The sequence below is a fragment of the Heterodontus francisci genome, chromosome 13 (assembly GCF_036365525.1).
Source record: "Heterodontus francisci isolate sHetFra1 chromosome 13, sHetFra1.hap1, whole genome shotgun sequence".
NCBI classification, from domain to species: Eukaryota; Metazoa; Chordata; class Chondrichthyes; order Heterodontiformes; family Heterodontidae; genus Heterodontus; species Heterodontus francisci.
This window is the reverse complement of record NC_090383.1, coordinates 117,461,165-117,482,031: the sequence shown is the minus strand read 5'-3', so window position 1 is coordinate 117,482,031 and position 20,867 is coordinate 117,461,165. Positions and strand designations below refer to the sequence as shown.

The 20,867-nt window shown below is 43.6% G+C and overlaps 1 protein-coding gene across 1 annotated transcript in view; it reads right to left on the bottom strand.

The window, feature by feature from the left end:
- The window catches only part of cd109 (CD109 molecule), a 103,544-nt gene extending 83,932 nt beyond the window's left edge, over positions 1-19,612 (bottom strand). Inside the window, exons 1-5 of the mRNA XM_068045710.1 lie at positions 19,536-19,612; positions 17,789-17,949; positions 8,745-8,773; positions 7,751-7,975; positions 1,253-1,378 (exon numbers count right to left, since the gene is read on the bottom strand). Coding sequence (XP_067901811.1) covers positions 1,253-1,378; positions 7,751-7,975; positions 8,745-8,773; positions 17,789-17,949; positions 19,536-19,612 — 618 coding nt within the window. The remainder of the gene's footprint in view (positions 1-1,252; positions 1,379-7,750; positions 7,976-8,744; positions 8,774-17,788; positions 17,950-19,535) is intronic.
- Between the last annotated feature and the right edge of the window lie 1,255 nt (positions 19,613-20,867).

Here is a 20,867-nt window from a genome sequence, read left to right as displayed (position 1 = left end):
CCAATCAAGACCCTTAAGTGGCTACTTAATGGCCCCTTAAGGGCCTTTGCCCGCCTCCACGGGTACCCATGACAAGCAGGTGTGCCGGGGACGTGAAAGGCTGCCCAGCTATAGCTGCCGGCCTTTCCGCACCCCGGGGGGTGGGGGCCTGGCAATTGAGCACAGGGTGCCCGATTGAGGGCCACCCCCGCCTCCCAACCCAACCCCGGGATCCAAGGCGCGCCCCCCCCCTCCCCCCAAACGACCACCCTGGCCTCACCAGGGCATGACCGATTCCCCTGGTGAGGCAACCCAAACTTACCTTCAGTCCTGGCTCCTTGGAATCCTCCTCGGTCGGCTGGGCTGCAGTCCCAGCAGTGGCCACCGCTCCCGGTGGCGCTGCTGAGACTAAGAGCTGCTGGCCCGCTGATTGGCCGGCAGCTCACTGAGGCAGGACCTCCTCCCTCAAGTGGGTGGGAGTCCCGCCTCACGCCAATTAAAGCCTGGGGACCCATAAAATACGGGACGAATCCCCAGGCTGGGCGGCAGCGGGTTCGGCACCAACATTGATGTCGGAGTTCGGCTTCCGTCCACCCAGCGTAAAATTCCATCATTTGTCTCTAGAAAACCACCTCATGGATGCAAAATTAGATATTCAATGTCAAATCCTCACAAGGTCATGAAAACATTCAAGTAAAGTAGTGAGTTTATTCTGCACAACTCCAGTATCCATATTAGAAAAACGAGAAAGAGACACTGGAAAAGGTGCAAAGGTCATTTACAAGGATGATACCAGAAGTGAGAAGTTAGACCTATCAGGAAAGATTGTACAGGTTGGGGTTCTTCACTTTAGAAAAGAGAAAGCTGAAGGTTGAGAAATCTTCTAGATTATGAAAGTGTTTGACAGTGCAGATGGCGAGAAGATATTTCCACTTGTGCAGGAGACCAAAACAAGGGACCATAAATATAAGATAGCCAAAAGGGAATTCAGGAGAATGTGAAACTTGCCACCATAGGGAATGGTTAAGGGGAATAACATAGATGCATTTAAGAGGAAGCTTGATAGACACATGAGGGAGAAATGAATATAAGGATATGCTGAAAAGCTGAGACGAAGAGGGGTGGGAGGTGGTTTGTGTGAAACATATGCTCCAGCATGGATCTGTTGGGCTGAATGGCCTGTTACTATGCTCTCCATTCTATGAAACTTAGATTACTCCCTTTGTCAGCTGTGCGTTTTATTGAATTGTACAGTAGGATTGATTGTACTTACGTTGGACGTAACCTGTATGTGCCAATTGCCGAGTGGAGAGTTAGGAGACAGTGCAAATTCCTTGGAAACGACACCTAATGTGGTCTCCAATTCCAGCCACTGTTGGATCACAGACCTCCGTGGGCTCTGTCAGAATAAGACGTGCATTTCGTTTGATTATTTCATGTTATTTTTTAATGCAATAGTTTCTGTCATGTTTAGAGACTGTAGATTCTACTGGTAGCACAACAACAATTCGCATTTATTTAGCACCCACTCCAAGAATTGAGCATAAAAATCAAGGCTGACAATTCAGTGCAGTATTGAGGGAGTGCTGCACTGTCAGAGGTGCTGTCTTTCGGATGAGGCATTAAACCGAGGACCCGTCTGCCTTCTCAGATGGATGTAAAAGATCCCATGGCACTGTTTTGAAGAAGAGCAGGGGAGTTATCTTTGATATCCTCAACCCTCGACCAACATCACAAAAACAGATTATCTGGCCATTATCACATTGCGGTTTGTGGGAGCTTGCTGTGCGCAAACTGGTGCTGCCAGAAGTACTTCATTGGTTGTAAAGTGCTTTGAGATGGCTTGTGGTCATAAGTGCTATATAAATGCAAGTCTTTCTTTTCTTTTAACGTGGTAAAGCATCCCAATGTACTTCATAGGAGTGTTATCAAACAAAATTCAACACAGAGCCAAAGATGAAGACATTGGGACAAAGAACAAGGTTTAAGGAGGGTCTTAAAAGATGTGAACGAGGTGGAGAGGTTTAGGGAGGCAATTCCAGAGCTTAGGGCACAGGAGGCCACCAATGATGGAGCGATGGGAATCGGGGATGCGCAAGAGACCAGAACTGGAGGAGCACAGAGATCGCAGATGGTTCTAAGGCTGGAGGAGGTTAAAATCTCTATAACATTGCACAGTTATGATGAAATAACTTTTAATGTTCTCCCCTCCACTTGTGAAAGGCTCTTTGTTTCTAGTGTTGACTATTCAGGGATTGTTCAGGCAGCTTTAAAAACAAAATGTTGAAACCTATTTCACTGGAATTTGCTCTCCATCCCAAACAGCTTTCAAGATGTAAGGCTGAGGCTGTTTGGATGATCCTATCTTGTTCAGAGTTTTATTCATACCGTATCTGTGGCATTTCTTTTGCTGGTAAAAGGCCTGTTTTCTAATCATCGTGTGGCCCAAACTGGATAGAGCCACTCCTGTGTCAAATAAAACCACCCTGGCTGTTTGCATTGAAGTGAGATTGAGAGTCAGAGGGGCTGAACTTGACTTTGGGTCACAAGTCCTTCCATTGACGAGGCCCCATCCTCATTGACATTTGACTGACAAGCTAAGAGATGCCAAATAGGGATCCTAATGTAGTTCACCAGATTGAGGCCTCAATTTGAGGCTTGGACAGCCATCAGCAAGGGGGGAGGAAGGTGGAGTGCAATCATGGAGGGCGGGCGTCAGACGCACAGCAATGCCATGGAATATTTTAGTTCCTCGTGCTCCTCCAGATCTACAAAAATAATTCGACGGGCTTCCTCGATTCGATTCGAACTGATTGGCACTGGCTCAGACCAAAAATGGCAATCGGGGTCCAATTTACGTCACAGGATATCCATATTAAAAGTGATTTATCGCTTGAAGCAGGCGGGAGCTTTAGACATAAAGGGGGTGGTAGACCCCCTTTCAAAATGTTAACGGGGGCCGTAATACAATCGACCCCAGTTTGAGACTGTTCATGCCAGGTAAAGGGAGTCAAAATCGACTCGAGAGAGAGAGAGAGAGAGAGAGGGGCAGATGTGCTGGCATTCTTAAGAAAAGGTAGTAAAACTAATGCAAAATCACAATACAGGTATCCATTGGAACTGGCCAAATTAATAGGAGAAAGTAAAAGTGCCTCGGTCTACCCCTTCGATCCTAACCGCTCCCTAATCTAGCATAAGCTGGCACACGCACACAATTCTACACCTCACACACTCCCAATCCCAACCGCTGTCAGGTAGAAGTATATCGCAGAGCCCCAAGACACTACCCCAATAACAAGAGGTGAAACCAGATTCCGGGTGCACTTGTCCCCGGCTCAGTGGGTAGTGCACTCACCTCTGAGTCAGAAGGTGATGGGTTGATGCCCCACTCTAGATGCTTGAGCACATAATCTAAGCTGACTCTCCACTGCAGTACTGAGGGGGTGCTACACTGTCAGAGGTGCCGTCTTTCAGATGTGATGTTAAACCGAGGCCCCGTCTGCCCTTGCAGGTGGATGTACAAGAGCCAACGACATTAATTTGAAGAAGAGCAGGGGTGTTCTCTCCAGGGGTGTCCCGGCCAATATTTATTCCTCAATCCAGATCACAAAAACAGATTAGCTGGTCATTATGACTTTGTGATTTGTGGGATCTTTCTGTGTGCAAATTTCCTACATTATATTTCAAAACTACTTAATCAGTTGTAAAGAACATTGGGACAGCCTGAGATCATGACAGGCGCGAGAAAAATGTAGGTTCTTCCTTTCTTTAGCTGCTACCTAATAGCTAATCTATTGCATCATCAGTATCGGTCCGTCAACAGCAGGGTCTCATTTGGTAATGACATGTGCAAGAAAGAAGAAAGATGTTCATTATTACACTTCTCACAAGCACAGAAAGAGGCTTCATGTACCATGAGCTATTATTGAAATGCAGTGATTGTCAAAGAAAGACTTGCATTTATATAGCACTTTTCACGACAACCAGACGTCTCAAAGTGCCTTCCAACCAATGAAGTACTTCTGAACTGTAGTCACATGGCAGCCTTTTCCATGGAGCAAGTGTCGTTTTGCGGTGGAGGGTTGGATTTTGACCAAGATGCTGGGATAACTCCTTAATAAAAACAGAAAGTGCTGGAAATGCTCAGCAGTTCTGGCAGCATCTGTGGAGAGAAACAGAGTTAACATTTCAGGTCTGTGACCTTTCATTAGAACTCCTTGTTTTTTTAAGTAAAATGCTGTGGGATCTGTAACATCCACCTGAGCCACAGGATTAGGCAAACAATGTCTGTTGAATGACTTGGCAGGCTGGTTGACATAGAGAGCAAAAAAAAAGTAAACAATCCCTGGCCAAGAAATAGGTTTCAGCTTTTGTTTCTAAAACTGTCTGAATAATCCCTGAACAGGCGACAATTGAAACAAAGGCCCATCCAGTTTGCAGCATTGTGAGTGTGAGGGATATACAGCACTTGGGACCTTAACAGTGTCATGTGGTGAACCCCTTAAAGCTCAGAACTCAAATTTCCTATTCAGTTTCACTCAAAGCACTCATGTAAATCCCATGCAGATGCATTATAGACAGTGAACTTTTATTGGTAATACTCTGCACTAAACCTGCATCTTAGAAGAGTTTCTCAATTTAAAAACAAAAGTGTAAAAATTAAGGCCAAGAAGGAAAGTTAGGAATTTTATTCAGCAATAAAAACTTGCTTTCATATTGCACCTTTAATGTCGGAAAACATCCCAAAGGGCTTCACGGGAGCGTTATCGACAAAATTTGACACAACCAAATAAGGAAATATTAGGACTGGTCAAACAAAGAAGAACAAAGAACAGTACAGCACAGGAACAGGCCATTCAGCCCTCCAAGCCTGCACTGATCTTGATGCCTGTCTAAACTAAAACCTTCTGCACTTCCGGGGACCGTATCCCTCTATTCCCATCCTATTCATGGATTTGTCAAGATGCCTCTTAAACGTCTCTATGGTACCTGCTTCCACCACCTCCCCCAGCAGCAAGTTCCAGGCACTCACCACCCTCTGTGTAAAGAACTTGCCTCGCACATCCCCTCTAAACTTTGCCCCTCGCACCTTAAACCTATGTCCCCTAGTAACTGACTCTTCCACCCTGGGAAAAAGCTTCTGACTATCCACTCTGTCCATGCCACTCAACTTTGTAAACCTCTATCATGTCGCCCCTCCACCTCTGTCGTTCCAGTGAAAACAATCCGAGTTTATCCAACCTCTCCTCATAGCTAATGCCCTCCAGACCAGGCAACATCCTGGTAAACCTCTTCTGTACCCTCTCCAAAGCCTCCACATCCTTCTGGCAGTGTGGCGACCAGAATTGCACGCAATATTCTAAGTGTGGACTAACTAAGGTTCTGTACAGCGGTAACATGACTTGCCAATTTTTATACTCTATGCCCCGACCAATGGAGGCAAGCATGCCGTATGCCTTCTTGACTACCTTATCCACCTGCATTGTCACTTTCAGTGACCTGTGGACCTGTACGCCCAGATCTCTCTGTCTGTCAATACTCCTCAGGGTTCTGCCATTTACTGTATACTTCCCACCTGCATTAGACCTTCCAAAATGCATTACCTCACATTTGTCCGGATTAAGCTCCATCTGCCATTTCTCCGCCCAAGTCTCCAACCGATCTATATCCTGTTGTATCCTCTGACAATCCTCACCACTATCCACAACTCCACCAACTTTTGTGTCGTCCGCAAACTTACTAATCAGACCAGCTACATTTTCCTCCAAATCATTTATATATACTACAAACAGCAAAGGTCCCAGCACTGATCCCTGCGGAACACCACTAGTCACATCCCTCCATTCAGAAAAACACCCTTCCAATGCTACCCTCTGTCTTCTATGACCGAGCCAGTTCTGTATCCATCTTGCCAGCTCACCTCTGATCCCGTGTGACTTCACCTTTTGTACCAGTCTGCCATGAGGGACCTTGTCAAAGGCTTTACTGAAGTCCTGGTCACCAAATGCTTGGTCAAAGAGGTAGGTTTGAGAAGCATTTTAAAGGAGGAGAGAGAGGTGGAGAGTTAGAGAGGTTTAGGGAAGGAATTCCAGAGCTTAGAGCCCAGGCAGCTGAAGGTATGGCCACCAATGGCAGCACAATTAAAATCAGGGATACCATCCATCAGCTTTTGAGGCAAGAAATATGAATAAGTTAGGGAGAATCATCCATAAAATGCTTTCGGCAACAAGTGGCAATAATAATATATCTAATACTTTGTTATGCCATTCCTTAGTTTGCTATTTTAATGGCAGCATTTACTCCTCTATATACTTAGAAAAGCAATATATGATATCCACATTTCCTGCCTTTCACACTTTTAAGTTCTGCACTTTACTTTCTGTGTCACACTTCAACGAAAAATGTAATTCTTTATTAGTCAGCTGGCAGTTTGACATCATTCAATTAGATCATGGCTGGCCGTGTATTAACAACATCTACCCACCTTGGTTCCCTATCCCCTAATATCCTTACCTAACAAAAATGTATTAATCACAGTCATCAAATTTTCAATTGACCGCCTACCTCAATAGTTTTTTGGGAGAGACAGTTTCAGATTTCCACTGTGCTTTAGATGAATAAGTGCTTCCTGACATCACCCCTGAACGGCCTTGCTCTAATTTAAGGTTCTACCCCCTTGATCTGGGCTCCACCCACCAGAGGACACAGTTTCTCTCTGTCTTCTCTATCAGCTGCTTTAATCATCTTAAACACCTCAATTAGATCACCCCTTAGTTTCCTATATTCAAGAGAAGACAATCCTAGTCTATGCAAACTGTCCTCATAATTTAAACCTTTTACCCCGGTATCATTCTGCTAGCTTAAACTAAATGCTTTCACACAATTAAAATATCAAACCTCTGATCAGGTAAATTTGTGTACACTAATATCACTGTTAGTCAAATTTAAGCAAGTGCCTGGCAGTGACTATCTCCCACAAGAGAGAATCTAACCATCTCCTCTTAACGTTCAACAGGATTGCTATCACTGAATCAGCATCAGCATCCTCGGAGTTACCATTGACCAGACACTTAACTGGACCAGCCATAGAAGTATTGTGGCTACAAGAGCAGGCCAGAGGCTGCGAATTCTGTGGCAAGTAACTCACCCCCTGATTTTTCAAAGGCTGTCCATCATTTACAAGGCACAAGTCAGGAGTGTGATGGGATACTCTCGTTTGCCTGGATGGGTTCAGCTCCAACAACACTCAAGCAACCTGCTTGATCAGCACCCCATCCACCACCTTCAACATACACTCCTTCATCACTGGCGCACAGTGACTGCAGTGTGTACCATCTACAAGATGCACTGCAGAAACTCACCAAGGCTCCTCAACAGCACCTTCAAAACCCACGACCTCTATCACCTGGAAGGACAAGGGCAGCGGACACATGGGAACACACCACCTGCAAGTTCCCCTCCAAGCCACAAGCCATCCTGACTTGGAACTATATCGTCATTCCTGCACTGCCGCTGGGTAAAAATCCTGCAACTCCCTTCCTAACAGCACTGTGGGTGTATCTACACCACATGGACAGTAGCAGTTCAAGAAGGCAGCTCACCACCGCTTTCTCAAGAGCAATTAGGGATGGGCAATAAATGCTGGCCTAGCCAGCGACACTTGCATCTCATGAACAAATATAAAAAAAATTAGGCTTAGTTGCTTTTCAGCAGGAATGAGAGCAAAAGACACAACCTTCTGCAATCATAAGAATTCTTAAGTAGTACTCACACGAATGATGACATTTATTTTCCCCAGGTATGGTTTGAGATCAGGGTAGATGCAGATGGCTCGTATTTTCACAATCTGTCCTGGTTTGTACATAGCCTTGTCCGTCTGGATCAAGGTGGAGACAGTCTCTGCAACAACCTCCATGGAGGTGCTGTTGGAAAACAACAACCTTTGCTCTGCATACCCTTGCACCATCAATTGATAGTGGCTTTCTGACAAGCCTTCCTAGAAGTTGAGAGAGAAACCAAATACACAACATCAAAAAAACTGTTCCTACTCTGAGAAACGGTCAGAATTATACATTGAGAAATTAGCCTTGCACCATCACTCCACCCCAGCACAGACCTTCCCTTTTGTTCTTTCCTCCCCTCCACCTTTCCCTGTCTCTGTACTTGCTTAAAACTTGTTACAGCTTTAACTTTTTTCAGTTCTGATGAAAGGTCATCAACCTAAAATGTTAACTCTGTTTCTCTCTCCACAGATGTGCTGCCTGGCCTGTTGATATTTCCATCAATTTTTGTTTTCATGTCAGATTTCCAACATCCACAGTATTTTAACTTTGTGTGAAGATATAAAAAGGTTCTTGGGCCCAATTTTAACCCATTCAAAACCCATCCACATGCACAGAGTTAAAAATCGGGCCCCTTGTCTCCCATCAGTGCAATTTTCAGATACTCACTGAGGTCAGGATAGCTGCTTTGCAATCTGCAAAAGTCTACCCTATAGCGTCCCCAATGTCTGATAGCTGAATAACTAATAAACAAAAGTTCAAAGAAAATTAAAAAACATAACTTTTATTGACGCTATGATTTATTTCCCCCAGAGTTGTGCCCAGCAGTGTCCTATTGATTAATCTATAATTCCTGGAGACTCCAGGACAAACCTGGAGCATTGCAAACCCTGCCTCAGGAGCCAGTGTGAGGAACCGATGTGTCATTAATCCCTGTGCGGAACCTAATCTTATACATCCTTTAGTTTTATGATAAATACTTACTGTTGGAAGGACCAATCTTCCTATAGTACCTGAAAAGCACAACACGGGGAATAAATTCAATTCATCAGCTATAGTGAAAATGTGATAAAAATTGAAATATATATATTTTTTTAAAGTCAGAGAAACTGTCCTAACTTGAGAACTGGACCTAACATCCATCTGCGCCCCTGCAGCTTTAAAATTCTCATCCTTGTTTTCAAATCCCTCCATGGCCTCGCCCCTCCCTATCTCTGTAATTAATGTGTGGCTCAAAGACTGTTGGGGTAGAAGTGGGTTCCGGTTTGTGGGACACTGGCACCAGTACTGGGGAAAGTGGTGGCTGTACCAATGGGATGGTCTGTACCTGAACCGTGTTGGGGCTAATGTTCTAGAGAGGGTTTTAAACTGAATAGTGGGGGCAAGGGATAACATTTGGGAAGATATGGTAAATCAAGGAGTAGAGGCAAGGCAAGAGAGAAAGGTACTAATATGGGAAATGATAAACAGACTGTGCCAGGAAGGGACAGAGCGTACAAATCTAAGAGTAAATCAACAGATAAGGCTAGAGGTTACAAAAATAATAAAATAACACAACTAAAGGCTCTGTATCTGAACGCACATAGCATTCGAAACAAAACAGATGAACTGAGAGTGCAAATAGAAATAAATAAGTCCGCTCTGATAGCCATTACAGAGACATGGCTGCAGGACCACATAGAATCGGACCTGAATATTGAAGGGTACATGGCATTTAGGAAGGATAGGAAGCTAGGAAAATGTGGAGGGGTAGCTCTGTTAATTGATGATGGTATTAATGCAATAGAGAGGGATGATCTAAGTTCAGGAGACCAGGACATAGAAGCAGTTTGGTTAGAGATGAGAAATCATAAAGGCAAGAAGTCACTTCTGGGAGTGGTGTACAGGCCACCTAACATTAACCACAGTATAGGATGAGTATAAAGGAAGAAATAATGGCAGCTTGTCAGAAAGATACAGTGATAATTATGGGGGATTTTAACCTACATATAGACTGGAAAAATCAGATAGCCTAGATAGCCGAGATGAGGAGTACATAGAATGTTTTCGGGATAATTTCTTGGAACAATACATTCTGGAGCCAAGCACAGAGCAGGCTATACTAAACCTGGTATTGTGCAACGAGATAGGATTAATTAATGACCTCATAGTTAAGGCACCCCTAGGTAGCAGCATCCTAATATGATTGAATTTTACATTCAGTTTGAGGGAGAGAAGAGTGGGTCCAAGACTAGTATTTTAAACTTAAATAAGGGCAATTATGAGGGCATGAAAGCAGAGCTAGCTAACGTGAACTGGCAAATCAGGTTAAGGGATCGGTCAATAGAGATGCAGTGGCAGACATTTAAGGGGATATTTCAGAATACACAGAATAGATATATTTCAACAAGAAAGAAAAATTCCAAGTGTGGGACCCGCCATCCGTGGTTAAATAAAACAGTTAAATATAGTATCAAACTTAAAGAAAAAGCTTATAATTGTGCAAAGGTGGGAGGCAGGTCAGAAGATTGGACAAAAAATAAAAAACAGCAAAGAATGACTAAAAGATTGATAAGGAAGGTAAAATTAGAGTACGAGAGAAAGCTAGCTAGAAATATAAAGACAGATAGTAAGTGTTTCTATAGATATTTTAAAAAAGAGTTAACAAAGTGAGTGTTGGTCCTATAGAAAGTGAATCTGGGGAATTAATAATGGATAATAAGGAGATGGCAGATGAACTGAACAGATATTTTGCATCGGTCTTCACTATTGAAGATACAAGTAACATCCCAGTATTAGCTGTAAGTCAGGAAATGGAAGAGAGGGATGAACTCAAGAAAATTACAATCACCAGGGAAGTGGTACTGAACAAATTTTTGGAGCTGTGAGCTGACAAGTCCCCGGGTCCTGATGGACCTCATCCTAGGGTGTTAAAAGAAGTTGCTAGTGAGATAGTTGACGCGTTAGTTTTAATTTTCCAAAATTCCCTAGATTCGGGGAAGGTTCTGTTAGATTGGAAAATAGCGAATGTAACTCCTTTATTCAAAAAGGGAGGGAGACAAAAAGCAGGAAACTACAGGCCAGTTAGCTTAACATCTGTCTTAGGGAAAATGTTAGAAGCTATTATTATAGATGTTATAGCAGGGTATTTAGAAAAATTCAATGTAATCAGGCAGAGTCAACATGGTTTTGTGAAAGGAAAATCATGTTTAACCAATTTATTGGAGTTTTTGAGGAAGTTACATGTGCTGTGGATAAGGGGGAACAAGTGGATGTATTGTACTTAGATCTCCAGAAGACATTTGATAAGGTACCACTTCAAAGGTTATTGCAGAAAATAAAAGCTCATGGTGTAGCGGGTAACATATTGGGATGGACAGAAAATTGGTTAACTAACAGGAAACAGAGTGTAGGCATAAATGGTCATTTTCTGGTTGGATCTGTCCTGGGGCCTCAACCTTTTACAATTTATATAAATGACTGAGATGAAGGGACTGAAGGTATGGTTGCTAAATTTGCTGATGACACAAAGATAGAGTCATTGACAGAGAGATACAGCACTGAAACAAGTCCTTTGGCCCACCCAAGTCTGTGCTAACTATCAACCACCCATTTATACTAATCCTACATTAATACCATATTCCCTACCACATCCCCACTTTCCCTCAATTCTCCTACCACCTACCTACACTAGGGGCAATTTACAATGGCCAATTTATTTATCAACCTGCAAGTCTTTAGCTGTGGGAAGAAACCAAAGCACCCAGCAGAAACCCACATGGGCACAGGGAGAACTTACAAACTCCAGACAGGCAGTACCCAGACTGAACCCAGGTTAACTGGAGCTATAAGGCTGCAGTGCTAACCACTGCGCCACTGTGCCCCCCATAGGTAGGAAAGTAACTTATGAAGAGGACAGCAGGAGGCTACAAAGGGATTATAGATAGGTTAAGTGAGTGAGAAAAGACCCGGCAAATGGAGTATAATGTGGGAAAATGAGAAATTGTCCCCTTTGGCAGGAAGAATAAAAAAGAAGCTTATTATTTAAATGGTGAGAGATGCAGAGGGATCTGGGTGTCCTAGAGCATGAATCGCAAAAGGTTAGTATGCAGGTACAGCATGCAATTAGGAAAGATAATAGAATGTTATTGTTTATCACAAGGGGAATTGAATACAAAAGTAGGAAGGTTATGCTTCGGCTATACAGGGCATTGGTGAGACCACATCTGGAGTACTGTGTACAGTATTGGTCTCCTTATTTAAGGAAGGATGTGAATGTGTTGGAGGCAGTACAGAGAAGGTTTACTGGACTAATATGTGGAATGGGCAGGCTGTCTTACGAGGAAAGGTTGGACAGGCTAGGCTTGTATCCGCTGGAGTTTAGAAGAGTAAGAGGCGACTTGATTGAAACATATAAGATTCTGAGGGGTCTTGTCAGGGTGGATGTGGAAAGGATGTTTCCCCTTGTGGAACAAACTAGAACCTGGGGTCACTGTTTAAAAATAAGGGGTCGCCCATTGAAGACAGAGATGAGGAGAAATTTTTTCTCTCAGAGAGTCGTGAGTCTTTGGAATTCTCTTCCTCAAAAGGCGGTGGAAGCAGATTCTTTGAATATTTTTAAGGCAGAGGTAGATAGATTCTTGATCAGCAAGGAGGGGTGGAAGGTTATCGGGTGTAGGTGGAGTAATCAGTTCAGCTATGAACTTATTGAATGGCAGGGCAGGCTCAAAGGGCTGAGTGGCCTACTCCTGCTCCTAATTTGTATGTTTCGTAATCTCCTCCAGCCCCACAACCCCCCGAGATATCTGTGTTTCTCCAATCCTGGACCCTCTTGAGCATCCCCGATTTTAATAGCTCTCCCATTGGCGGCCATGCCTTCAGACTCTTACCTCTGGAATTCCCTCCCTAAACCTCTCCGCCTCGCTACCTTCCTTTCCTCCTTTAAGAAGCTCCTTAAAACCTGCCTCTTTTACCAAGTTTTGGTTGGGCAGCCCAAATATCTTCTTTACACGGTTCAGTGTCCAATTTTGTTTGATTAGTCTCCTGCGAAGCACCTTGGGGTATTTTACTACCTTTTATAATGTTGAATATAATGTTTAAGATTATGAAAACGTTTCATAGGGCAGACACAGAAAAGATATTTCCACTTGTGGGTGGAACTATGATAATTACAATTCCAATAGGAGAAACGCTTTCACTCAGAGAGTGCTGAGAATGTGCAACCCACTACCATATGGAGTGGTTGAGGCAAATAGTCTCTTTGGCCTCCTTGTCTCGGGAGACAATGGGTAAGCGCCTGGAGGTGGTCAGTGGTTTGTGGAGCAGTGCCTGGAGTGGCTATAAAGGCCAATTCTAGAGTGACAGACTCTTCCACAGGTGCTGCAGATAAAACTGGTTGTCGGGGCTGTTACACAGTTGGCTCTCTCCTTGCGCTTCTGTCTTTTTTCCTGCCAACTGCTAAGTCTCTTCGACTCGTCACGCTTTAGCCCCGCCTTTATGGTTGCCCGCCAGCTCTGGCGTTCGCTGGCAACTGACTCCCACAACTTGTGATCAATGTCACAGGACTTCATGTCGCGTTTGCAGACGTCTTTAAAGCGGAGACATGGACGGCCGGTGGGTCAGTGACGGGCTCGCTGTACAATGTGTCCTTGGGGATCCTGCCATCCTCCATGCAGCTCCCATGGCCAAGCCATCTCAGGCGCCGCTGGCTTAGTAGGGTGTATATGCTGGGGATGTTGGTCGCCTCGAGGACTTCTGTGTTGGAGATACGGTCCTGCCACCTGATTCCAAGGATTCTCTGGAGGCAGCGAAGATGGAATGAATTGAGACGTCGCTCTTGGCTGACGTACATTGTCCAGGCCTCGCTGCCGTCGAGCACGGTACTGAGGACACAGGCTTGATACACTTGGACTTTTGTGTTCTGTGTCAGTGAGCCATTTTCCCACACTCTCTTGGCCAGTCTGGACATAGCAGAGGAAGCCTTTCCCATGCGCTTGTTGAATTCTGCATCGAGAGACAGGTTACTGGTGATAGTTGAGCCTAGGTAGGTGAACTCTTGAACCACTTCCAGAGTGTGGTCGCCGATATTAATGGATGGGGCATTTCTGACGTCCTGTCCCATGATGTTCGTTTTCTTGAGGCTGATGGTTAGGCCAAATTCATTGCAGGCAGCCGCAAACCTGTCGCTGAGTCTCTGCAGACACTCTTCAGTGTGAGATGTTAATGCAGCATCATCAGCAAAGAGGAGTTCCCTGATAAGGACTTTCCGTACTTTGGTCTTCGCTTTTAGATGGACAAGGTTGAACAACCTGCCCCCTGATCTTGTGTGGAGGAAAATTCCTTCTTCTGAAGACTTGAACGCGTGTGAGAGCAGCAGGGAGAAGAAGATCCCAAACAGTGTAGGTGTGAGAACACAGCCCTGTTTCACACCACTCAGGATTGGAAAGGGGTCTGATGAGGCACTGCTATGCTGAATTGTGCCTTTCATATTGTCATGGAATGAGGTGATGATACTTAGTAGCTTTGGTGGGCATCCAATCTTTTCTAGTAGTCTGAAGAGACCACATCTGCTGACGAGGTCAAAGGCTTTGGTGAGATCAATGAAAGCAACGTAGAGGGGCATCTGTTGTTCGCGGCATTTCTCCTGTAGCTGCCGAAGGGAGAACAGCATGTCAATGGTGGATCTCTTTGCTCGAAAGCCACACTGTGCCTCAAGATATACACACTCAGCCAGCTTCTGGAGCCTGTTTAAAGCGACACGAGCGAAGACTTTCCCCACTATGCTGAGCAGGGAGATTCCACGATAGTTGTTGCAGTTACCGCGGTCACCCTTGTTCTTATAGAGGGTGATGATATTGGCATCGCGCATGTACTGTGGTACTGCTCCCTCGTCCCAGCATAGGCAAAGCAGTGCGTGCAGTGCTGAGAGTATAGCAGGCTTGGCACTCTTGATGATTTCAGGGGTAATGCCGTCCTTCCCAAGGGCTTTTCTGCTGGCTAGACAATCAATGGCATCACTGAGTTCCGATTTTGTTGGCCAGATTTTGATGGTATAGAGGCATTTAAGGGGAAGCTAGGTCAGTACATGAGAGAGAAAGGGTTAGCATATATTGATGGGGTGAGATGAAGAGGGTGGGGAGGAGGCTCATGTGGACCACAAACACTGGCATAGACTAGTTGGGCTGAAAGGTTCTTTCTGTGCTGTACATTCTATGTAATTCAATGTAATATAAATACAACTTGTTGTTATTGTCCAATTCACTTCATATAGTATTCCTGCAATGGGAAGACAGGAGAGATTATGACCATTTGTGTACTGTGCTACTGTTTGTAGCTGTGTAATTGGCACCAAGACAACAGGATAAACTTGCCAGAGTCGCTCAGGCCAGTGGCTGTGAAGATCAGTTCTTTTGGTTTTAATGGGTCCTCCAGGCTGTTAGTCTTAGTGAGTCTGGGAAGTTTATCTTAGCTGCTGTCACCCAGGGGCTATTAGATGATATCAATGGTAGCACAGTGGTTATGTTATTAGTAATCCCGAGGCCTGAATTAATGATCTGTTAAATGTAAGTTCAAACCCCACAACAGCTGGTGAATTTTAAATTCAGTCAATAAATAAATTTGAAATTAAAAAAAGCTGGTAACAGTGACCATGAAGCTACTGGATTGTTGTAAAAGCCCATCTGGTTTATTAATGCCCATTAGGGAAGGAAATCTGCTGTCCTTACTCCAGAACCACAGCAATGTGGTTGACTCTTAACTACACTCTGAAATGGCCTAGTAAACCATTCAGTAATGGGTAATGAATGCTGGCCGTGACAGTAATGCCCACATCTAATGAATGGATTGAAAAAAATAATAGCAGAAGTATGCTATAACAATGCTTGTTATCCTACCAGGATTTGCCACCAGTTATCAGAGTTGAAGAAAGAATTTGCATTTATATAATGCTTTTCATGACCTCGAGATGACCCAAAGAGCTTTACAACCGCGGAGGTACTTTTGAAGTATAGTCACTGTTGCTATGTAGGAACCATGGCAGCCAATATGATAATGACTGGATAATCTGCTTTCATGATATTGGTTGAGGGATAAATATTGGCCAGAACTCTCCTGTCTATCTTTGAACTTGTGCCATGGAATCTTTTACATCTACCTGAGAGGGTAGATGGAACCTCAGTTTAAACACTTACTTAAAAAACAGCACATCCAACAGTGCAGCATTCTCTCAGTACAGCACTGGAAGTGTCAGCCTTGATAGCATGCTCACATCTCTGGAGTGGGACTTGAACCCACAACCTTCCGACTTAGAGGCAAGATTGTTATACAGAGCCATGAAAGATGGATTGCACCACCCATTCCCCAAAGGGGAAAAGCCTACTCAATGTGTGGGAGTTGATTAAATTTCTTACAGTGGCTTTCATAAGAGCGCTCCAGTTACACCTGTGAGATTACCTGGAAAAGGCAGCTCCATCAACAGGGAGAGGATCAGACCATCGAGTTCTCAACACTTGATCCCTCACATGGCCACGCCCAATGACGCCCAACTATTCAGACAATCTTCTGGCCTTCTTTTCTTTTAGAATCTTCCCACAATAGCAAGAGATTAAGCCTCTGCTATTAATACAGTTGGACAAAAACAAATTACGAGGAAGTGAATTTAGCTATTTCCATTCAGTGATGTGACCAGTTTTCAAGGGGCACAATTAGACAACAAGTGCACTGGTTGAGAGGAAGTACCCATCTATTAAATATTGGAATTGTTCCTTGGGGGTGTTTTTTGTTGATATTGGTCAGCCTGGGCTGCCCATAAATCTGGTATTCAATTCAATCACAAACATGAGATGTCTCATTCACAGTAACCTTATTTTGAAAGGACTATAGCAAACAGAAAGTGATATGATGCTAGGCTATTCTTTTAATTGATTGCAATGTGATCTTTTCAAACAACAGATTAGGTGAATTGATTAAATCCCAAGCTGGTATGAAGTTTCTTTTTACCAACTGAAAAAAAAACAATTTGTTATTTAACCATTTCCTACTCTGGTCCATGTAATGTTATGTTTTACTTTATTATAAGATGCCACAATTTCATGAGTTGAATCTGCAAACATTCTTTGTTCAAATAGAATTTAGGGGAGACAAAAGGGAATAGTAACATCGTTTTTCTGATACTGGACTAGGAATCCAGAGATCTAGGCTACTAATACAGAGGTGTGAGTTCAAATCCCACCACAGCAGTTGGGGAATTTAAAAGTTCAGTTAACAAATACATCTGGAATAAAAAGCTAATATCAGTAATTCTGACCATGTAACTACAGATTACCATAAAAGCCCATTACTAACAGACACCCAAGCTTCCAATATGGTGGGCAAGAAGTGCTATTTCCACTCTATTGACCAGTTCCCCACAAGGAGAACTACTGGCTTTAATAGAACACATTCAGGTTAGCAGCCGAACAGCATCCTACCCACCCCCCAGACTAGTGGTGAGCAACACCACAGAAGATCAGCTTAAAAGAAAGGCTTACCTTTTTACACAGCTCCCTTCACAACCTCAGAACATCCTAAGACACTTTCGAGCCAATGAAACACTTTTTGAAATGTAGTCACTGTTGTAACATAGGAAACACGGCCGACAATTTGTGCACAGCAACATCCCATAAATAGCAATGTGATAATGACCAGGCAATCTACCTTAGTAATATTGGTTGAGGGATAAATATTGGCCAGGACAGCCGGGAGAAGTCCCTGCCCCTCTTCAAAATAGTGACAGGGATCTTTTACATCCACCTGCGAGGGAAACCTTGGTTTAACATCTCATCCGAAAGACGGCACCTCCGCTGTGTCAGCCTAGATGTTGTGCTCAAGTTTGTGGAGTGGGACTGAAACCCTGGACTTTCTGTTTCAGAGAGGTGAGAATGCCACTCACAGAGCTTATCATCTACAAAACATGTAATCCTCTGTTATACCTCACATGGTAGTGCTTCATAGCACACAGCAGAAAGGGCATTTACCCTGCATTTAACCCTGATTATTCCATGCTATCTTACCTGGGTGGAAGGTGCCTTCAGCACTGCTCAAATTCTGTCCATCCTTGCTGATTTGTACTGTTATTCTCAGAGGGGGCTGGCTGTCCTGCAGTGGACATACTGTTAACGTCATGTTAAGTCTGGGGTAAAGTCTTCCTGGTGCCGTGATGATGTAGGTCGGTCTTCAATATATACAAAAGAAACAGGGTTACCTGTTTAGTTCCATGCATCTGGTTGTCTTTCCCTATTATTTCCACCCATATCCTTCCATCGTGCCCCAAAGGAGTTGACCTATGCTGGATCAAGGTGCTTAAGGTGATTAAAGGATTTGAGAGGGTAAAGAGAGAAAAACTATATCCGCTGGTGGAGGGAGTCCTGAACAAGGTGTAAAATTACAGCTAGGCTGCTCAAGGGTGATGTCTGGAAGCACTGCTTCACATAAAGGGTTGTGGAAATCTGGAACTCTCTCCCCCAAAAAGCTGTTGAGACTGGGGGTCAATTGAAAATTTCAAAACAGATATTGATAGATTTATATTAGGCAAGTGTAGTAAGGGATATTAAACAAAGGCAGGTGCATGGACTTAAGATACAGATCAGCCATGATCTAGTTAAATGGTAGAGCAATGTCAATGGGCTGAATGGCCTGCTCCTGTTCCTATATTCCTGTGTGTGAGGCTGGTCTGAAAGTGACAGCAAGTCATTCGAACCAAGCCAGGTCATGTTCTCATATGACACTAGGGAATGGAGTTTGGAGCGGGGACAGGAAACAATGGCTTCAGTCTTCCCAATATTTAGTTGGAGGAAATTTCTGCTCATCCAGTACTGGATGTCGGATAAGCAGTCTGATAATTTAGCAACAGTGGAGGAGCCAAGAGAAGTGGTGGCGAGATAGAGCTGAGTGTCATCAGTGTATATGTGAAAATAACTATAAATAATAATATTCACATTGATACAGTAAATCACTGGAGATGGAGCACTGTTTCAGAAAATTCAGCTTGCGATTGAAAAAGACCAGAATTATATCCATTTCCACATAGACACACAGATTCACACACACAGACACAGGTCTATTGTGTATATATTACAGACATACACACACGAAATCTACATTCCTTAATCATGCAGATTGATCCACAAGTTGTCTTTCTACATTGATATAAATGTTACATTTACACATTTAGTCTGTTTCAAAAGTTGTTAAATTTTTTGTAGTGTTCAATTCAGGACATTATACGTCTGCATCTCTGCATATTCTACACATGCACAGAAAGATACACAAGAAATATGGTTAGAAAATGTTAAAAAAAAAACTTTCTAAGCATGGGAAAAGATATGAATGCAATCCCTGTGTATAGATAACAGTTACACATCTGGTTGATTTATCCACTATTTGAATCATTTTCTGAAATCTCGTCATGCACATTTACAGGGAATAAGCAGTCCACACCGACAGGTATTTCGGCACGGGGGTAATTAGATTCCAGGATTAACACAGAGTGACCATTGAATGTCTGACAGTTTCGGAATAGATAGAAGTTAATAAACATTCATGCTGACTGCATAATTCATAAACTGAAGACAACATACAATTTAACTGAAAATATCCAAAAACTATTATAAAAGAATCTGCAAACAGATTCCATCCTCATTCTCTGCCTGGCTGAAAAGGAGGATGGAATTACTTTACAACGATTAAATGGATATAAGCACATTTTTAAAAAGCAGCAATACTTTATTACAAACAGTACCACTTTAACCTAGGACTTACCTGCTGGCATTGCAGATGGAAAGGAGACTGAGCAGCAGCTGGACAGAGACTGAGACTGTCCAGGTGAGTGGTATCATGGTGTAGGTCCCAGGTGAGATGTGTTCCTCTCAGAGATGCAATATCTATCAGCGGCACAATCTGCAGTACAGGCTGTTTCAGTTAGTGGGAGAATCTCTCTGGAATATGTTCTCTCTCTCTCTGTCAGTCTCTCGATCTCTACCTGTATGACACACTCGCTCTCTCTCTGGCACACCCTCTATGGAACTCTATCTCTTTCTCCTATAATAGTCTCTCTCCTAAGGCATAGTTTCTCTCTCTGGCTTGCTCTCACTCTCTCTGTGGCACAATCTCTCTCTCCAATGCAGTTTCTTTCTCCTAAGGCAGTCTCTCCCTCTCTTTCTCTCTCTCACCTGTGGCACAGTTTCTCTCTCTCGCTCTTATCAGCGGCACAGTTTTTCTTTCTCTGGCTCTCAGTCTCTCTATGGCACAGTCTCGTTCGCTCCTATGGCACAGTCTTCCTCTCTCTCTCTCTCTCTCCTGTGGCACAGTTTTTCTCTCTCTGGCTCTCTCTCCTATGGCACAGTCTTCCTCTCTCTCTCCTGTAGCACAGTCTCTCTCAGTCTCTCTATGGCACAGTCTCGTTCTCTCCAATGGCACAGTCTCTCTCTCTCTCTCTCCTGTGGCACAGTTTTTCTCTCTCTGGCTCTCTCTCCTATGGCACAGTCTTCCTCTCTCTCTCCTGTAGCACAGTCTCTCTCAGTCTCTCTATGGCACTGTCTCTCATGGCACAGTTTTGCTTTCTCTGACTCTCAGTCTCTATGATGCAGTCTCTCTCTCCACTATGGCAGTTTTTCTCTCTCTGGCTCTCTCTCTCTCCTACGGCAGTCTGGTACTAATTTGTTTTGATTTACATATTTGAATGGTTTAATTTTCAGTAAGAACCTTAAAGTAGAACAAAGTACAACTTTTATTCTTTCCTTCTTCTTGACAGCTGACCCCTCCTAGTGTTTACAAATGAATTCTTAAATTACACCCACAGGAGTTGGATGAATTGTCACAGCCCTGATTCAGTTTCAATATACAGAGGGGACAAACAATGAGGAAGAAATGAGAATTGTGTAACTAGAACATGTCTTATCCACAAAGCAATGCTAATTACTCTCTTATTTATTCTCATGATGTGGGAGTTGCTGGCAGGGTCTGGCATTTATTACCCATCCCCTAGTTATCCAGAGTTTGTTACACAAACGGTCTATCAACAACAGTGAAATAATGATTTGTCATAACAATGACAAGTGATTTGGTTGAGGGATAAATGTTGGCCAAGACACC